Below are 20,365 nucleotides of genomic sequence, written 5' to 3'. Positions count from 1 at the left end.
GCGAGACAGCGAGAGAGAGAGAGCGTCTGTCCTTCTCGCTCTAATACTCGCTTGTGTGTTTACAAGTTACTGGAACGAGAAGAACGGACACTCTCGCTGTCTCGCTCGCTCTCGCGCAGCGGCGAAATCGGCCGACCTCCATCCTCCATGGTCAACTCGGTGGCCTCCGTGCTAGTAAGTGTCTGCTTGGTGGGGGGGTTCCGTGGTGCCGGGAGCCAAATGTGCAATGTGCATCACTGTTGCCAAGTGATTTCGAAAATTAAAAAAGTGAGCAGATTCATTAGAATATTCGTAACTTTCATAAATTGCTTTTCATTTACACTGATTCTTAGATAAATCTCATTTGTGATGTCGTAACTCAGAATGCGCGTTCCTTTTCATTCGTTCTGCATTCTGACAAATAAGAGATTCAACTGAATTTTTATCTACAATCTGCACAATCGAAACCGTGTGCTTTAGCGAATTTCGTAGACTCACTGTAAAAGTAAGGTTATGAATCTGTATAACTTAATGTTATCAATGTCGTTACGTGACAACTTTTTACCAAAGTAAACAAGTAGACATCATTAATTTGAGTATGAATTACTCAGCTCACTTCAGACTCAGTTTTTATGTGTAAATGGAAAGCAGCTATAATTTAATTGGTCCATATCTAATGAATATTCTCATTTTTGTAATTTTCACCTTATTTCAAGATACACAATCGATTCTCCGATTGGCTGTAATCAAATTGGCTACTGCACATCCCTCAAGTTGTTTTATTCAGCTATCTCAACTATCTCCTTCCATCATGATTTCGCCATGGAACAAATCTATAAAATCAACGTATGCGCACTGTGCAGTTCGCTACGTTATATGATATAACAAGTTTTGTAACCTCAATTTTGGTGAATTTTACGGTTAATTTCTCACAGAGCAGACGTTTTTTTTTACCAGATTTGTTCGCGTTGTGGAAAAGCGCTTCGAATGAGTTTCATTTCATCAAAATTTGAACCGAAAAAAGGTAAATTAAATAATTACCCATGGAACATGTCTGATGACATATTAGCAAAGGAAAAGGAACTTCATAGATTGAATCATAATCTCCATCTAAAAGCACATGAAGTAATGAAGACTGTTGATTCAATCAAATATGTTCATGCCGGCGAAAATTTATTTAGCGATGTAAATCCATTGCTTCCAAAATTTGTGGTGAATGATGCAAAAATTATATACTCAAAAGATGTAACACCAAAGATAAATAAACAGTTAAAGACATTAGTTAAGGTTTCTGACATTCCATCAGAATGTATCAATGACAATGAGATTCCGAAAAAGGATAATAACATGGAAAATAAAACTGTTATTACTTTGCTCAAAGGCAAAATAGATATGTTGTATAATAAATTAGAAGTAATGCAACTAGAGTATAATAATAAGGTAATATCTTATCTTGTTTTATCGCTTAACAGATTACTGTTATTTTATTGCTTGATATTTGCACCAGTTATACATAAATAGCGTTCGAAAAAATTAAAATAAATAATTGCTTTGCGATGAATGTTTCTTGATTGTGTGCAGTCCCAAGCTGGTGACACACAATGCTCGTTTTCCTGCTGGATTGCTAGCTGGATTATAATCTTGTCACCATACTGGCTGTGATGCTGGCACTGCAGCCAATACGGTGCCCCCCCAGCCAATACGGTGGCAAGATTTTAATCCAGCCTCTGAGGGCTACTTTTAAGTTCGTCGTAATCGGCCGATTAGTCCATTGGAATTGGCCAATCACATCTACTGTCAAACGAAATGATGAATGCAATTGGCTAATTCCAATGAACTAATTGGCCGATTACAAAATCGGCGAATTTTTAAGTGGCTCTAAGAAGCAAAAAATGGCTATTTTAACATTTTATTTTATAAAATAATTTTGTTTACATATAGTGCGATTATTATAAAGAATTAGAAGTGGAAAAGAAGAAACTCGATGATGTCCAAGTTAAATTACGCAATCAAATAGAAACTTTAAACGATACAATTACAAAGTTGGAACGTATAAATTCAGATATACTATCAGACTCTCAAACTTTGAGTAAAGAAAATATTATTTTGAAGAAGGTATATTTACATTCTTTTTGTTACATACACACACGCGCGCGCGCGCACACACACACACACACACACACACATATTATATACTTATATATAAAATTACACTAGCTTATTAAATATATTTTCTTTTAGGACTTAGAAAATCTTAGAAAAGAGATACGAACATTAAATCAACAGTCAACCAATCTTGACGTGAGATTAAATAAATCTCTAGATAGCAACGAGAAACTTCGAAATGAATTAAAATGTAGCCAGATAAAAGAGAAGGTATAATGAAGTAATTTGAAGTATGTTTAAATCGATAATTATTTAAAATACACGGGCGTTACTACGGAACTTGATAAAAATATACTCATTCTATATATACCCGGGTATCCAAGTATACAGGTATTTCAGCCTATATTGACAGCTCTGTTAATAATGTTAAACAAAGATAAAATGATTCACTGTGTTATACTGTGTCATCTTTTTTGCTGGATAACATTATATTTTTATCAAATTTCATCGTGACATCTGTATTTCAAATAAATGCCTTTAAGGGGATCCTAAAGATGATTAGTCATATTGTAAATATAGCACTTATACACAAACGATTTATATGTCATTAGGTATGGTCCATTTGATACTACAAATGCTTCAAAACTTTTAATTGACCAATCAGAAAATGCTTCAAAGTATTCGTAGCATCAAATGACACATCATTACATACTACTACATTGGGTTCACTTACACACTGTAACAATTGCTCACTGCTAATCACAGCTACTTCTGTGTAGAGAATTTTTTTCTAGCGCTGTGATTAGCTTGTGCGCAAGTGGCTCGTGTGCAATTGATATACATCTTACTACATTAATATTTCACGCACATACATTTTCATATAACAATAACATTTTAATTAGACGTCTAAGTTCAATTTTAAGAACTCCATATTGTTTCTTCATACAAACTACTAGTCTGTGGACCACAATTTCATAAATATAGATCGATTGCATAGCTTTTATATAAAGCAAATGTTGTTACGACGTGATAGCATTTGCTTTGGAGCGTTATATTGGATTAAGAAATGATAAAGATCTCAATTTTGAAATTTTTTATTCTTAGCATAGACTTCACCTCACAGACACGTATTAATGTATACACTTTAATCCTGAAAAAGGATTTTCGAATCACTAAAAAAGGAAAAAGTAATTGTTATATAAAAATGATATGCTTTAGTCGATAATACAGACTTTAGGATCCCTTTAAACTTGTACAATTTAAATCTGACACATTTTATCCACTTTGCAGGAATTGTTAAAACAAATTAGAAAAGTGCAAGAAGATAAGGAGTTAACCATAAAAAATTTGGAAGAACAGCGATGGAAATTGAATCAAGCATTTAGGAAACAAACGCTACTCGTAGATAATTTGAAAAAACAAAACGTACGTATTGTATATTACATCATTAATTTCTTCTATTTATATAGAGGGAAAGGTGGGATAAGGCGGACCGCAGAGTAAAATGGTCCATTTATTACTAAATCTTATGTAATTCTCCACTTGCTAAATAAACATAAAATTAATTTTCTTTTTGATATTTTTTAATTATTAAAAAGTTACGTCAAAACAATATAAAACTGTTGTGAATTATTTATAAAAAAATATCAAATTCTTCCAAATATGTAGATTTCATGATCTAATTTCTTAGTGTTACATTTTGAGTAGCTAAAATTGCACATACTTAATATTAAAAAAATTTATTTTTAATTTCATGTTTCTGATTATTTGGAAATATTTTATTAGTCACATTTAAAAAATAATTTTTATATGGATAAAAAAAATAAAAATATTAACGTTAATGTTAAAATTAAATATTATCATGTGGGGTAAAATGAATGAATTTATTTATTTTTTCTACTTATATATTTGTTCTAATATTTGAGAAATATTTTACCTACTTTTCTTCTTGTTTTTTAATCATTTCTCTAGTTACTCAGAATGCCAATTATACACTTGTACTCAATAAAATTAAAGGCTCACTTGTTTCATCCTATAAAAATAGATAATCAAGCTTTATTTGCTAATAAAATATCTCGTAAAAATTAAAATTAATAAGAAAAATTAATCGGGGCTCGATTATTGCGCCCACACGCAAATATATTAATATTAAGTTAATTTCTTTTTTTACTAAAAAATATTTAATAAATGATAAATAGTTCTGATTTAGAGTTAATTAGTTAAATTATTTCCCGGTCTCCATATTCCATCAGTTTATTACTTAAACTTGGTTCATTTTACTCCATTGGATAGTCCATTTTATCCCACCTATGGGTAAAACAAATCAAATTAAATTTTACAAAAATCTTAATAAAATAGAAACTTTTGCAAGATTTGAAAAAATTTAACATTATGATCTTGTAATGAACATTTTAACGTTTCTTCATGTTAAATTTCATTAATTTTTTGTCAATAAAAAATGTATAGTTATTTCCGCTTAAGAGGTCCGTTTTATCCCTTCTTCCTTTGTTACATAAGTGAAGACTTTGTGAAGTTATTAGAATAGAAATCTTAGAATATTTGATCTTAAGGGAATGCTGGAGCGATTGCAGAACCTTGATTGAAAATAAAACGTGAACTACATATTACGTTATCAAACAGCGACATAAGGCGTAATCAACAAAATAAAGATATTGTTCTAAATATTTTAGCCTTAAAATTATTTAAGATTAATAAGATTTAGAAATATGTAAATAAATAAAACATATTTATATAGTTGTTCAAAATGGAAATATCGTCTCCGTACTGCGATCTAAGTTTCTCATATTTAAAAAGAATTTTTCATTCATCTGTTTTTAGCATTAAAATGTTCCGCAATGTGTATCCTCTTAATAGATATTTTTGAAATAAATACTGTAGACTGAAAATTTGTTGTTTGTTAATATTATAAATAACCCTACTCTCTTTTTGCTGCGGTTTAATTATTTTTTAACAAAATGTAAAAAAATTATTTGGATTTATTGATAACATATCTCTTTAGTTCTTATCTCCATATACATCATTGGTGATTATCGACTGCTCATACACCCTAGCGGCGGTTTTAAACATTAATCGGCACTGCGAGAAAGCGTACTGCAGTGTCGCGTGTCTGGTCACCCGTCGCTGCTGGTCGCCGCATCGTTATGTCGTGCGCAGGTCATACGAGTGTTCATTAGAGGTTTTGTGTTGTTTTTTTTTGTCCGGTGTAGTTTCGTGGTCGAAGAGTACAAAGTAAATCTTGGAGCGAAATCGAAGCGCAGCGTGAGCACCTCGCGTGTGATCGCGCGTCGCGTAAACGCGTTGGAAATGTTGGGACGTACGTTGATATACGCTTCTGACGACTTCGGCTGGGGTCACTGAAGAGCACTGAAGAGTGGTATTCGCGTGAGCAATGGCGCGAGCGCCTCGACGCGCTGCAGAAACGACGTGTGTACGGTGTAGATGATACATCGGAGCCCAATCCGCGTGGTATGTTGTTTACGTTGCGCGCGAGGATCTATCGTTCGCGTTACGACGGCGGCGCAGTATACAGCTCGAAGGATCTTGAGCGCGAGCCTCGTCGTGAGCCGCCATGAGACGCATTAGCGGTAAGCCATCGTCACGATTGCTGCCAAATGTTACGTCCTCGCATTCACTTCTCGGCCCTCTTTGCCCCTTTTCGCCGAACGATATTCGCCTTGTCCTTGTTCTCGTTGAGAATGATTCTTCTCGACTTTCGCGTCTTCGTACCGAGATCGATTATGTTACATTGCTCGGTCATATCTTTACATATGCTTTGTGCATGTGTGAATGTGTACATGCGTGGCGCATTGCATGTGTGCACGCTGGCTGTTATGTACTGTTATGTTTCTATAATCTTATGTCGAAGCGAAATACTTTGTTATCTGATCGATTCTGTGTAATAGTATCATATTAATTTAGATGCTCTTTCGTTAGTAAGTAATTTAAGAATTTATTTTTTATCAAAGATAATTATGTTTCTTGATATGTCAAGTAGAATTAATATTATTATAAGAATTAACTAAAAATTTTGCAGAATTTTATATTTTAATTTTCAAACTGAAAAGTTTAAAGGTAATTAAATATAAATTATTTATTTTTGGGAATATATTTTAGTATATAAAATTGATTAGCAAAGAATATTAAAAAATGTACAATTATATTTTTTAAATACATTTATGTAGATGTACTACAAAAATAATAATGCTAAAAGATAACGCCAAATAAATTATAATTAATTATATTAGTTAAACCTTCTTATTAGTATATTTTAATTTTAATGTATATTAAAGTTTTCTTATTTTATTTGGATGTGCAGGGTTAGGCTGGAATCAGACTACGCATTGAAAGTTGAGATTGAAAATTTAAAAGATTAAAATTTGTGACCAATCAAAACGATAGGAGTTAAAATTCCTTTGTCTTCATTGGTCATATTTCAATCTTTAATCTCATTCTTCAATGCATAGCCTGATTCCGACTTAACAAAAAACTATTCAGCATTTGTGATAGATAATACACATCATATTGAGTAAAATAAAACCTTCGTGAATATAGGTTGAAAGCTCAACCGCTTCTGAGATAAACATTTTTATATATTAGCATCATGAATGATTTATTGGTTTTTACGTGTCGCATGCGATGTTTACCTCAGTGTTTAAACCACACGTTTTAAATGTTATCATTTAATTTCCATACATATTTCATAACAAAAGATTTCATCAGCAATCAGTCAGTTGTCATAAATCAGAGATTAGTAATCTACATGTTACTTAATGATTACACAGTTATAACTGATTGCCAATAAAGTGTTTTGTTATGAAGTATGGAAATATCTGTGCCATATAAATGCTGAATGGTTCTTTTTTTGTACATTCTGTCTAATTGTTTATGTGATGAAGAATTTATGGACAAATTTATTTTGGAATATTTTTTATACATATATATCTATATAATATTACATTTATACACACAGTATACTTTGAACTTAATTAAATTAAAAATATTAAATATATCATAAAATGAAATTGAAAAGGGTTTAGCTATTTTTTCAAAGTAAAATTCTTTTCTTCTTAACCGTTTCAATTGCAAATATGTTTTATTATTCTTTGTTTTTTGTTTTGTATATTTATCTAATTACATCTTTTTAAGTTGAAAACAATATTTTTAATAAAATTATGATTTTTGTATGTTTGTTAACATACAAGGTGATTAAGAACGAGTACGGGGACAAACAAATTGGTTAGAAGATAATTTCGAGAAAAAAATGTTATATAAACTTAGATAATACTTATATAATACTTATATAATTACAAAAATTTTTTAATTTTCCTATTATAGTAAAATCATATGCTTGATAGGAAGTGATCTTCGAGAAATCAAAACAAAACAAGAGAAACAGAAAATATGCAAATATCCCAAACAACACAAAATCCAAAATTGACATAAGACGTTTTTAAGTCATCTTTTAGACGCAAAAAACGTCTTATGACTTGATTTTAGGCATTTTTTGTTGTCTGCAATTATTTATTTACGATACTTCTTAAACTTGAATATATGCATTGCATTGATGAATTAAGGAATTAAGGAATGATGTATACGATATAGTACATTATTCATACGAATTCATTTGACGTATCAATAATTCTTTGAAGAAATTATCCATTGACTGATGTTTCATATTCTTTTGTTTTATTTTGATTCCTCAGAAGTGACTTCTCATCTAATGTGTGATTTTACTAGCAGCAAAAGCTTAGAACTTTTGTAACTACATAAATATTGACAATAGTAACAATTTTTTATTCAGAATGATCTTCCGAACAATTTGTCAAAGTTTGTTACATTTGTTCTGTATAATCACTCTATATAAACATTTTTTAATCAAGTAATTTTCACGATTATATATTACACAACCATTTTACATTCTTTCAGATGTAGCATTTTTACACTACTGTATGTATAAGTTTATTTATTGACAAATAGGAATATATTTATAATATATTATTTTTATTAAGTATAGAAAAAGTATTAATAAGATAGCTAGGATTGTAAACTGTCAAATGGAATAAGCCATAAATCATTCAAAGTGGGAGGTTAAGTGTATCACTAATACTATAAAAGGATTTGGGTGAAAGGATTTTGTTTCTGAAATTCTGAAAAAATTGTTGTTGGGTGTCTGATCTGCTATACGATAGCTATTAGAACTGAGTGTCGGTAAGTAAGAAAGCAACGTAACAAAGCAAACTGAGGCACACGGTTATACTTTTTCTTCCAGTTGACAAGAGTTTGAATCCTGTTAAGGGGATGCTGGAGCCTCCTGTATTATACTGATAAAACGCGTTTTTGATATTTTTGTTTCTGTCGAATTTCTTCGTAGTGTTTTCACAGAATAAAAATTCCTTTTCTACGATTAAAATGTACATACCAATGTACTTGTCGCTGGTGTATTTTGTGTTCAAAGTTAGAAAAAAAAATTACAGATTTCTTTATATCCATTTTTATCTCACAAGTATGGCGACCAACGTTAAAGTTAAAATGGATAAAGAAATCTGTAATTTTTTATTTTTTTCCAGCTTTGAACACAAAATACACCAGCGAAAATTATATTAGCATGTACATTTTAATCATGGAAAAGGAATTTTTGTTCTATGAAAACACTACGAAGAAATTCGACAGGAACGAAAACATCAAAAACGCTAGTTTTATCGGTAAAAACAGGCTCCAGCATTCCCTTGAAATTTTTCTATGAAAACACTACGAAGAAATTCGACAGGAACGAAAACATCAAAAACGCTAGTTTTATCGGTAAAAACAGGCCCCAGCATTCCCTTGAAATTTTTTTTAAATAAGGTAAATATGGAGATGGGGAAGCCCGCCCCCCATAAACTTCACCTTGATATATAGAGGGCTTAAAAAATAACGCAAAACAAAAATATTAAAATAAAATAAAGAATATTTTATTTTAATAATATTTTGAAAAAAGTTGATGCTACAGAAAATTGTTAAAATAATCTAACTTTATTTCATATGTACATGAGATTAATTTTATTATCAATTAATTTAGAAAGTAGATTAGATCATTAAAAGCTAAAACCTGTGTTGAAATTGCAGTACATTAAACTAATTCACAATTCTTTTAGTTTCAACTTAAAAGTACAATGAGAATATTTTAAATTAATTTTTTTGTTTCTTGGAATATTTCTTTGAAACGCATTCTAGAAAAAAAAATGTTTCACTGGCCATTATTAATGAGAAAAAATGCGCGTTATTTTCTGCAAATTGTGAACTACGTACCATTTATTGCACAAAACTTGTCAAGTAAATCAATGAGATGCTTTTTTCTCCGTCACGTCAAATAATTTAGTCTTCTACTCATTCAATACGTTCTTTTAATACTTTTATATATCGTCGATTCACAGACTATACTTTTCATACTATCCATTCATACTCTAGCAGAATCACAGCCCACGCCGTTCTGAAACTTGTTCACCCACCTTCAATCTCCATTCGTATTTGCCATCAATGTGCCGTTTCATCGAACCGTATGTGCGCCTGCGCTTATCTAAAACGCACTTTCCAATAGTTGTATTTGGAACTGTCACTGTGATTTTCCTTTACAAGACTGTTGACGAGCGAGCTGTCCAATTGAATTTGATCTGTTATTGTGCTTTCTCAAATTTTTGTAGGCTAACCTGATTTTTTAACAAGTGCTGATTTTTAAACGAAATTATTGTTCTATTAAAAAGTGATTAAACTTGTTAATATTTCTGCTATACTGTGTGAATAATTTGTTTTATATGAGAATATTATTAGTAAATTTCCTAGTAATGTTTAAACAAGTGTTTCTGTTCAGTCTTTTGTATAGTGACAGTTTGTCAAGTTTAAATTAAGATTTAATTCTCACAATAATTCTAATAATATTAAACAAGTCTAATTAAGTGAAACAAATCACTTCAATATGATAAAAAATATCTCGTACTACAGTGAATTTTAATAAAACAAAATAATTTTTTGCGTGAAGTCAAAGAATACACTAGTTTGGCTTATGTAATCATTGATTCATAAATATCAGATATCGATAAGTGCAATTGTGGAGATATATGAAAGGAAATTAATATAATATCACTAAATTGATTTAATTCATGTGATAATTACGCGTTATAATTTTAAAAAGCCATTTACATTTGTGCGAAACGATTTGAAACAAATTTCAGTATATTACAAATGGCGATCACTTCCATAACGAACTGTCTGGGTCCTCCCCCCTTGCCACCTGGGAAACGTTTTCTACAAAAGTCCTCGAAACAGTTATCATCTACCTATAAGAGTTTTTGCGATCCCGCTGTAGAAATCTGGCTTCCTCATGGTATTCCAGAAAATTTAATGGCAAAATTATATTTACATGAAATAACCATGAGTAAGATTGGTACGAACCAAAACCTGTTTAGAAGTTGCTCCGAAGGCAATCTGCGCGCGCGTGAAACAACAGTGTTGCCAAGTACGTCCCTGAACAAATGCATCAAAGCCATTTATGGCAGTTGGAAAAATCTCTTATACCGTAAGTGTGCGGATATTTTATATTATACAAGATATAACCAAATCTTAAAGGATATTGAGGATATTAAGTTTTTGGCTAATATAAAGATGTTCCGAGATATACAAATTATACATATTCCATATTATAGGGCTATTTAAGCAGAATCGAGTGTATCGCTTATCTTGAGAAAACATCGAGAACATGAAAGCAATCGCGTAGTTCAAGACAAAAAATCTAATGATATTACATTTATTGATAAAAAGTTATTAAGTAAGACATCAATAATTAAGCAACAAGGACTGTTAATACGTATAACTGAGACGAAATTTACGAGCAATTATCAAGTGACGAAGAATCTGTTAGAGAACAACCGTTTGGTTTCGAATCCTAATTTTAAATAACATTTAGCAAGTTATGCTTATACGTATTTGAGTACTATAATCTTTGTTGCTTAATTTCCGTGGGATCTTGATGTCTTATTTGATAACTTTTTATTAATGAATGTGACAGCATTATTGTTCTTGATTATGATTTCTTCCATATGCCTGGAGATCCTAAAGTAAAGCCCAAACTTCGACGAGATTATTGTTTTATCGATAAAATGCGACACATTGACTTTATTGTTCTTGATTATGATTTCTTCCATATGCCTGGAGATCCTAAAGTAAAGCCCAAACTTCGGCGAGATTATTGTTTTATCGATAAAATGCGACACATTGACATATGTTTATATATTAATACTATATCAATATCTCACGCATATACATAAATTTTCATAGAACAATAGTGTTTTAATTAGAGTTTAAGTCTAATTCTAAAAATTTCACGTTGTTATATAAATTACATTGTAACTCCACAGTAATCAATATTCTATCGATTAATCGATCCTCATCTGAAATCATCTCCACTAGCTTTCTCAGCTTCAGCTTTGAATCCACGAGTCCTATATCTAACCCTCTTCTCCAGCTAAACTTCTTGCTTTCGATTGCTGCAGCTACTTCCCTGGGTGAAGGTATCAGATTTCTCCTCTGTAATACTGAAGAAAAGGTTTCTCTTCCCATATTCCAATTTTGGTCCGCCAGAGCAGGCTTTTGGGTATTAGCATTGCGCCATGTTTTATTTACCAATCTTGACACTTCTGGATAAGACATGGTTTCATTTGCCATCAATCGTAAGATCTCCGCTGCTTTCTTGTATACTGAACGCGATGTATCTAATATACTATGAGCTTTCCATTGCACGCATCTTTTAGCTTCTCTGCAAGGTTTCTCTGCCCTTCATAATCTTATAGTTTCCGCTACAGTCAAGGCAGGTCTCGTCCCTGTCACACACTTTGTTGATATGGCCTAAGAGTCCACATTTCAAGCACCATCTAACATAAGGAATGAAAAACTGATACCCGTATCACCATTCTCAAAAAGTATGACTATTCAGGGATATCTTTTCCTTTGAATTCCAGACAAATATATTGAGAATCCATCTATTTACCAGTTCCTCGGTCCTTTTTTAGCCTGAACACCGAGGCAACTTTCCATTTGTTATCGTATTGGTTAGCTTCCTCAATTATTTTTTCCATCTTAACGTCGGCACTCCTTGTATCACGCCTCTTCTGAACAGCATGTATTTCGGGTTAAATGCCTTAAAACCTAGTTCTTTCAGATATTTATTGATTAGGACGCTATTGATTGCGTCGAAACTAAGTTTCCACGTGTTTCTAGAGTGATAAGTCATGACTTTGTACTTTAGAGCAGTTTTTCTCTCTAGGTTACTTAGCTTCCCAAAGATTTCTAGAATCGATAGAGATCTTTCTTCCTTGCGACTATCTACATTTTTAATCAGTACAAAAAAAAGACGGACGGTTGTACTTATCGTAAGTCTCCTCAGACGATGAGTGGTTCATATTCGATTCGGAATCTGAGCTCTGATTCTCTTCTTTATTATTCTTCGTTTTTTTCTCTGGGATAGGACGCAAACCTTTCTTACTCGTTTTTTTTTCAGAGGCCTTACTACTCTCTTTCTTTGCACGTATACTGTCTGTTTTTGCTCGGTAACTCCGTCATCTTTGAATTCTTGCTCGTTAATGTCTGGTCCGATAAATTTCTGCTCGTGTCTTCGCGTGACCGTTTTCTTGCATAATCGTTATCCAAGAATATTTTTATTATCTCCTCCCAAGAGATATTGTTTAAAATCTGCACTGACTCTGCATTTCCACCCGCGAATCCTTCATCCATCTTCTGCCCAGAAGGCGGGAAGATCTCTTTCAGATTTTGTCGATTGGTAAAACTAAGGCTGCGTTTGGAAACATCATTCGAGAGCCCCTGTGTATCGTTTTATCCTTATTATTCATCCAATGTTAAACAAGGATAAGATGATACACGGGGGCACCCGGGTAATGTTTCTGAACGCAGCCTAACTCAAAACCTTTAGAGAAAGCAGAAATTCCTCTCAGCTGTCTTCGTCTGTCACAAACAGACTAGGCACCCGCCGGGCGCTGATCACGAGCATGGTCTTCTACAATGATTATGAGTATATTGCACAACTGGCACACACTAGGTACGATTCATGATGGAAGTATAATAGGTCTTGCGCACTTTGGATATAAGAAGAGCAGTACCCAGAAGCCGCGGTTATACGAAGTTATTTGATTATGGCTTAATTATTTGATTATGGCTGGGAGATCCTAAAATTGTCTGTTTTACTAATTCATTATCAGTAGGACTTACACACACACAGAGCAGTATAGATATTCTGCATATGTCTCAGGGCAAAAAAATCAAATATATTATACATATCAGTTATACATATAAATGTAGAAAAACTGAAAAAATATGTAATCTATGAAATATCATGCAGCAATGGATTAAATTTTTTTTTCTGTTTCTTATAGTTGGCGGTATGAGTCGGCCATCCAAAGCCGTGACTCAAGCAAAGAAAGTAGCTCCACCAGCTGTACCAGATGTGTTTCGACATTCCGGTTCCTCTTTCGGCTCGGCTGGATATGCTAGCAGCGAGGATAATTGCTTCCTCTCTGGAAGCGGCCCCGGAGGTACGACAGACGATGGTTCCTACGTGGTGCCATCTGGAAAAAGTCCAGGACCTATTTTTACACATTCGGGCTTCACCTTCCCGCCGGTGATTGGCAAGTATGCCCACGCCGAAGATCAAGGTGCGAATTATATGTCAAGTTATATTATTAGACTAATTCTTTTCTAACGCGAAGAGTGTAAAATAGGGATGGACATGATAGAGTATTTGTTTTAAAAATCGATTATAAATAGGTGTAATTGTAAATCGACGCTTTTCGACTATAGTGTAATTAAGGTGCAGATAATCTTGTCCGTCATTCCTGTCGACCTCTTCTTATGTTAGGCCTCTGGCCTGTGTTACACTTCTCATATACTCTTGTGGTGCGCACGCTGATTGTTTAATTGCCACGAGCGTATATCGACCTCAAAACTAAAAAGTAACTGATTGATTGTTTGAATAATCGATTCTTAGATAGCTAAATCTATGGTGAAAGAATAATATCCTTGGAAAAAGATAATATCCTTCCATCATGGAAGCTAAATTTATCGGAAACAAATCTTATCAAGGTAAAAATTCGCTCGCATTTTAGCTTTATTTCTGTTTTATCTATCTTATATGAAGATTACATATATGACAACTAATATTTTTGTAAGAGATGCTTTTTAGCATACAAAAATTATTAAATTGTTTGTACAATTTAGTAAGTAATATTACTATTCTGAGAATTTTCTTATGTATTTTAAGATTGAAAAAGGTTTCGGCGATATGGCAACCAAATATGATTTCTTTTTTATTTAATTAAATCTATTCTCGCCGGCCTAAAAATTCGTATCACATTCTTTATAATATTAATTTCAAAGTACTACAAATATTATAATTGTAAAATACGAATGTTTTGATATTTCTTAGGTATTGATATGACCCAGAGTCCTGGTAGAGACAGTCCTGGTAGTTCCGGATCAGGTTCCGGTTCTAGACATTCTACGGCGTCATTGGATTCTGGAAGAGCGTCTGGATATCACTTAGGACTTAGAGGGCCCGGTGCTCTTGCCTCGTCTCCTAGATGCTCTATTAGTTCACTCGGGAGTCATCCTGATCGACCGACAGATCTTGACGTCGTTCACGCTTGGTTAACTGAACTTCAATTCGAGGAATACTTTCCTTTGTTCGCTTCCGCAGGTTATGACCTTGCAACTATAACGCGTATGACACCGGAGGATCTCACGGCTATAGGTAGAGCACATTGTAATAACGAGTCTAATCTAAGTATTGTTTATCTCTCTCTAGTTTATAAGTATTACTCATAGATTAGTTACAATAGGCCTGTCTAAAACTCGGCTCATAAGCCGAAACACTTTCACATTTCTATCGTTTCGATAGAGCGAGACGAAGCGTAAATAACAAAAGGATAGACACCAGCGCTCCGCCTGATTCAGGTCTGTCTAAACATCGTTGAAATGCAACATTGCAACATATTGCAGCAATATTGCTACAAACTTCTGTGCTGTATAGAAGAACATTCATATTTTCTATAATAAGAAACAAGGATGCCTGCAGAAGATCGGTATAGCATTCTTATGGGTGCCACCATGGGGAAAGTATTACTTCCATCATAGGATGTCACAGGCAGAGAATGATAGGCAAAATAAAAGACGGCAACTATGATTATAGATTGAGAGACGGGCTCTCTCGGCTTCACTTTTCGGCGCTTGGACAGACCTAAATTCTAGAGTCTATCCTTTGTTATTTACGCTCCGTCTCGCTCTCTCGAGACGGCGGAGAGGTGGCTGGATTTAAACAAATATACATTTTTTTATACATTATATTATAGGTATCAAAAAACCTAATCATAGGAAACGACTAAAAGCGGAAATAGATAATTTAAATATAGGAGATGGTTTACCAGAACATGTGCCTGGATCGCTCGAAGAATGGCTCAGGCTTCTCAGACTTGAGGAATATCTTGGTGCTCTTCATCAACAGGGTATGCGATCCGTCGAAGACGTGACAACTCTCACTTGGGAGGATCTTGAAGACATTGGTATAGTACGGTTAGGACATCAGAAAAAATTATTGTTAGCAATTAAAAGAGTTAAAGATATTCGCGCTGGCAAGCGTATACAACCACTTGATCTTGCGCGCCTACCGCCACATCCTGGGCATACGCAGGTAAATTATAAATTTTCTATTTTTTCTCATCAATATCGAATTTAGTTGGAAATAAAATCTCCTAATTATTTTGATCAATACATTAACAATGCCATGCAATAATAAATTACTGTATAATTTATGATTTTTTAGGACGTTGTTATTCAACGAAGTGGACCTGATTTACCATCACCTGATGAAAATTGTTCTTCGCCTGTACTTAGATCTTTTCAAAGAGGTGGAAGCGATACTACTTCTGATGTTACTTGGAAAAGTATGTACGCCGCGTTTCCAACTGATTACAATACAGTTGGCCGTACTAGCTCTCGAGGAAAATCTTTAGAAAGTCTAGAGGATGCGCCTCTTGGTTATCCTCCATCACCAGCTCCAACGTCGCATCCACAATCCCTCGATTGGCGTCCACGCAGTTTTGAAGATGGTGATCTTACACCCACGAATGATGTTTCCGTTGTAGATGCTGGTGGAGGCACTCTTCCACGACCAAGACATTGTCTCGTTCGTCCACGACCTGTAGCCAAGGTATGTTCGATTGTATGGATATGCTTGAAGCAAAAATAGATGGACGAGAAAAATTTATGTGCTGATTTGATGGTTTTAATCCAAGCTACATTATGTCAATAATGTATCTGTGCATGTATATACGGTACATAAAGACTTTTATATATTACACTTTATTGACTCCTCACATTTCCTTACGTAAAAGTGCTGCCTGTGTGAATTAAGCAGGGAGCAATAAACTCTTGCATAACTTATAACACCAGGCATACGAAATTCAATCAGAGTTCTTTATTTCATGAAAAGGAAGGAAACGAAGGACTTTAATTGGTACATTTTCTTATGCATTACGTGTTATGCGTTATCCACATGAAACGAGTACCATCCCCCTCCTCCCCCCCCCCTACTTAGGGGCGCACAACTTTCCATGTGAAGCGAGTTTCACCCCACCTCCTCTGCTTAGAGATCTCACGTTAACGGAATACGGAATAATGTTTATATTAAAGAGATTACGACATTGGAACGGTCCAAATATGGCGGTGCTGGAAGTGACGGTGGGGATTCGAACTCTAGTGGGAGTTCGATATTTCTTTTATATACAGAACTCTATAGTAGACCGTCTATGAATGGCAACCTCTGATACGCGCGTATTATCACGTCACGTGTTTCGCGCATAACAAGTAGTTGATCTAATTCAAAGATGGGCGAGGTCCAGCCCATCTCCCTCCCTGCCTAGGATTGTCCGACTTTCCACGCGAAGCGAGGTTCATATTACCTCTCCCGTAACTCCTCTCTCTCTCTCTCTCTCGTTTTGTAGGGTGGACCTCGCTTTGCGTGGAGTCATTACGCAAGGTTGGAATAGTTTGGGATTTTAATATTGTATATAGCAGAAATAAGACGATATATTTTAAACTTTTTTTTGTTAATAACTTTTATTATTAACAAAAATAACAACGAGCGATGGCTAAACCTGTTAGAGATCACTTAAAATAGTGACCTTGACAACATATGTCAAGGTCATTGAATTTTGAAAAAGCTGACTTTATGTAAATATTTACTTTAGTTTGAAATGCTTTTAATTTTTCAATAAATGAATTAAACAATTAATCAGAAGATTATGCATATTTTAAGAAAAGTACTAATCATGTCTGTGAATATACAATAACAATGTATAATTTATGATATTGAAGATCTAGCCATATATTTGTAATCAATTTGCAGTATAACTGAATAAAAAATGTAAATTAGTTTAATGAAATCTCGCAATATGTTTGAAAAAGAATCAGCTAAAGTGCAAAAATTTACAACATGGCTTGTTTTAGATATAGCTTGTTTTAGACATAGTTTTAATTTTAGTCGTGATATATGTATGTAATTTTAGATCACTGCAACACCAGGTCAATATAAATCTTTGCCGAGAGACTTGAATAACAAGTATCAATTAACATATGGACTAGAAAGTAGTCCACATCTTCCAAAACGGTGTCCTCCGTCACCTCCAAGGCGACAAAGCTCTAGAGATACAACTAGTTCTTCCGTAATCGCTGTTGGTGGCTCGGTGATCGGTGACGTCGTGATAGACTGCAGCGGGCCGGTGCCAACCGCTTCATGTGACGATCATCTTATTCATCATCATCAACATTTGCTTCATCATCCATCGCCGCCACCACCGGCGCCTACGCCGGTGCCTACGTCAGTATCTTCCACACCACCGCAATTAAATCGACCGTCTTCTTCCATGTCACGTTCTTGGGGTAGCGTTAGCGTTAACATTAACGAAGAACATGAGTTAATTGCATCTCTCGCCCTGCAACATCGCAACGGATCAGATGCTAGTTTTAAAGTACGTTAATTTTGAAAGTTTTTACTATATCTATTTAATTTTTTTGCGCTTTTTAATATATATATATATATATACACTAAAAAAAAAATTTCTAAATCTAAATAATATTTTTTTAAATAGTATTAAGTAAATATTTTTCTATTATAAATAAATATTTATTAAAAAAGAAATTAATACTTACATCAAATAATATATGTTTACCTTTTCAGTAAATACTTATTTACAATAAGGAAATATTTACTTAGTACTTTCAAGAAAATATTGTAAGAAATTTATCTTCATTGGTTATCGCTAGTTAACGATAGTGACAATTGTCGATAAAACGTTTAGAGAATCCCGCAATATTTAAATTTTTATAGGCTTAGTTCAGTTCTTTTCGATTCATTAATGTATATATTAGTACATTTGTTTTATTTTTATATTTACAGTCAAGTTCCAGTACAGAATCAGATTCGTTGCCGTTTGCCAATGAGAATGCCGGTACGATAAAACAAAGGGCCAACCGAGCACAAGAATATATAGCGGGTGGTCCTAACAGTAGTATAAGTGGTCATATAGTCAATCATCATTCCAATGGCGGAGAACCTGCGGATGTTTTGAACGACATTGGGAATATGCTTGCCAATCTTACAGATGAGCTCGATGCAATGCTCGAAGAAGAGAAACGCCAAGGCCTGAACTCATAATCGTCACTGCCTTCGTTTGCACTTTTCTATCTAACTAAAGTTGCCATAGAAATGCAGGCTTTGATACATGAAATAAATAAACTTGATTAGTGCAACGTGTACACAATTATAGATACAAGTGAATACAATTCATGACGAAATAAACTGATAGAATCGTGTTAAGAATCGAATATCTCGAATTCTAAGATCCACAAAGACGGAAATATTTACCAATATAAATCTATGTCTTCGTTGCAAAAAGAACAGAATCTTTTATTCCAAAAAGAAAATAAATTACGTCATTCGAAATCGAATGAAACTATTGTTTCGTATTGTACAGATTAATGAATATCCAAAATACATCTATTTTCGCGTGATTTATGTTTTGCTTTAATTTTTTTCGGTTCTTTATTGGGACAAAAATACTTTATACTTTTGCATAGAAACATTTTGAATGTGCCAGCAAATTTCCAAACGCAGCTGTGGTATTACATCTATACTGGTATTGCACAATCTTTTTCTACTTCTTTTTGGAGTAATTCTATAATATTCCTTTTTATTAGCCTTTTTTACAATGGACAATATTACAAATGAGTGATAATACAATACGTGTTGCTCTATTCTATATAAATTAGGGCAACCCAAAGTATTCAAACAAATATGAAATACTGACGTAGCAAGGAGAGGGGGAAGGGAAAAAAATATTAACAAATATAAATATATTTGTATAATTATAATTTGTACTACAGATCGTATTGCAAACAATTCGAAAAGAACACATGTGTTTTCTGTATAAAATCTTTTTATATCTGTAACAAATTTGTAATTAATCAAATCTAACTCCTTTTCTCTATAAAATTTGATTTTCGTTAATATACGTACATTCCAATTGATTTTTCCATTTCCGTCCTTCCTGAAATTGATAATACGATAGAAATCGAAAATTTTCTCATAGTTGACTTCGTAAAAGAGCAAGAGGCAAGGAAAGATAGTTGTGTTCTATCACCCAAATAAAACAGTCCCGAATGTTAGAGACATATTCATAGAGAAATTGTTACAATGATGAAGAATAAAGAGTTAACAGCTGCATCTTGTATGAATTTATAAGCTTTTGTATGATTTTTTAGAAAGTCACAGGATATAATTCGTTAACAAGAGTTTTAAGAAATGTTATCAATCGTATACTTAGACTTTCAAGGTAATATGGTTTAGTACAGAAATATAAGTAGTGTATGCTAATTAACACTTTGTATTATTATCTGTACTAATTAATTTAGAAATATAACTTACTATTATTATATGACACACCTAGATATGTGAAGCAGTGGAAAGTATTCATATGTATTAAATCAAAGTAGCTGTGGAGACACTTTTGAGATAAGACTCGAAATGATCTTCCGAAAATGTATGTTACTAGTATGTTCTGCGATCTGGATGTATTTTGCAAGAAATTTCTTTTACAATGTACTATTTATACGAGGGTTAACCAGAAAATAAGTTCCGATGGCCTATTAAAAAAAACCAAGTCTA

At 33.3% G+C, this 20,365-nt stretch overlaps 2 protein-coding genes across 3 annotated transcripts; both read left to right on the top strand.

Moving 5' to 3' along the window:
* The first annotated feature begins 145 nt into the window (after positions 1 to 145).
* LOC108768040 (chromosome partition protein Smc) lies at positions 146 to 4,763 on the top strand. The gene is made up of 6 exons (XM_018518255.1): positions 146 to 267; positions 696 to 1,419; positions 1,921 to 2,094; positions 2,221 to 2,355; positions 3,376 to 3,510; positions 4,656 to 4,763. Exons 2-6 carry the CDS (start codon positions 967 to 969, stop codon positions 4,686 to 4,688), a joined length of 930 nt encoding a protein of 309 aa, XP_018373757.1. The 5' UTR covers positions 146 to 267; positions 696 to 966; the 3' UTR covers positions 4,689 to 4,763.
* A 458-nt stretch (positions 4,764 to 5,221) lies between these two features.
* On the top strand, positions 5,222 to 19,606 carry ckn (CRK like proto-oncogene, adaptor protein). 2 transcript variants are annotated; one of them, XM_018518371.1, is made up of 7 exons: positions 5,222 to 5,690; positions 13,524 to 13,802; positions 14,573 to 14,896; positions 15,495 to 15,832; positions 15,965 to 16,351; positions 17,709 to 18,170; positions 18,599 to 19,606. In XM_018518371.1, the coding sequence occupies exons 1-7, from the start codon at positions 5,675 to 5,677 to the stop codon at positions 18,854 to 18,856; spliced, it is 2,064 nt and encodes a 687-aa protein (XP_018373873.1). In that variant the 5' UTR covers positions 5,222 to 5,674; the 3' UTR covers positions 18,857 to 19,606. The 2 variants fall into 2 exon arrangements, with proteins under 2 accessions (XP_018373873.1, XP_018373872.1); XM_018518370.1 differs by lacking the exon at positions 5,222 to 5,690 and adding an exon at positions 10,182 to 10,657.
* The last annotated feature ends 759 nt before the right edge of the window (positions 19,607 to 20,365 follow it).

The sequence above is a fragment of the Trachymyrmex cornetzi genome, unplaced genomic scaffold (genome assembly GCF_001594075.2).
Source record: "Trachymyrmex cornetzi isolate Tcor2-1 unplaced genomic scaffold, Tcor1.1 scaffold748, whole genome shotgun sequence".
Taxonomy (NCBI): domain Eukaryota; kingdom Metazoa; phylum Arthropoda; class Insecta; order Hymenoptera; family Formicidae; genus Trachymyrmex; species Trachymyrmex cornetzi.
The sequence above is the reverse complement of the archived record's forward strand: the minus strand, read 5'-3'. Positions and strand labels throughout refer to the sequence as shown.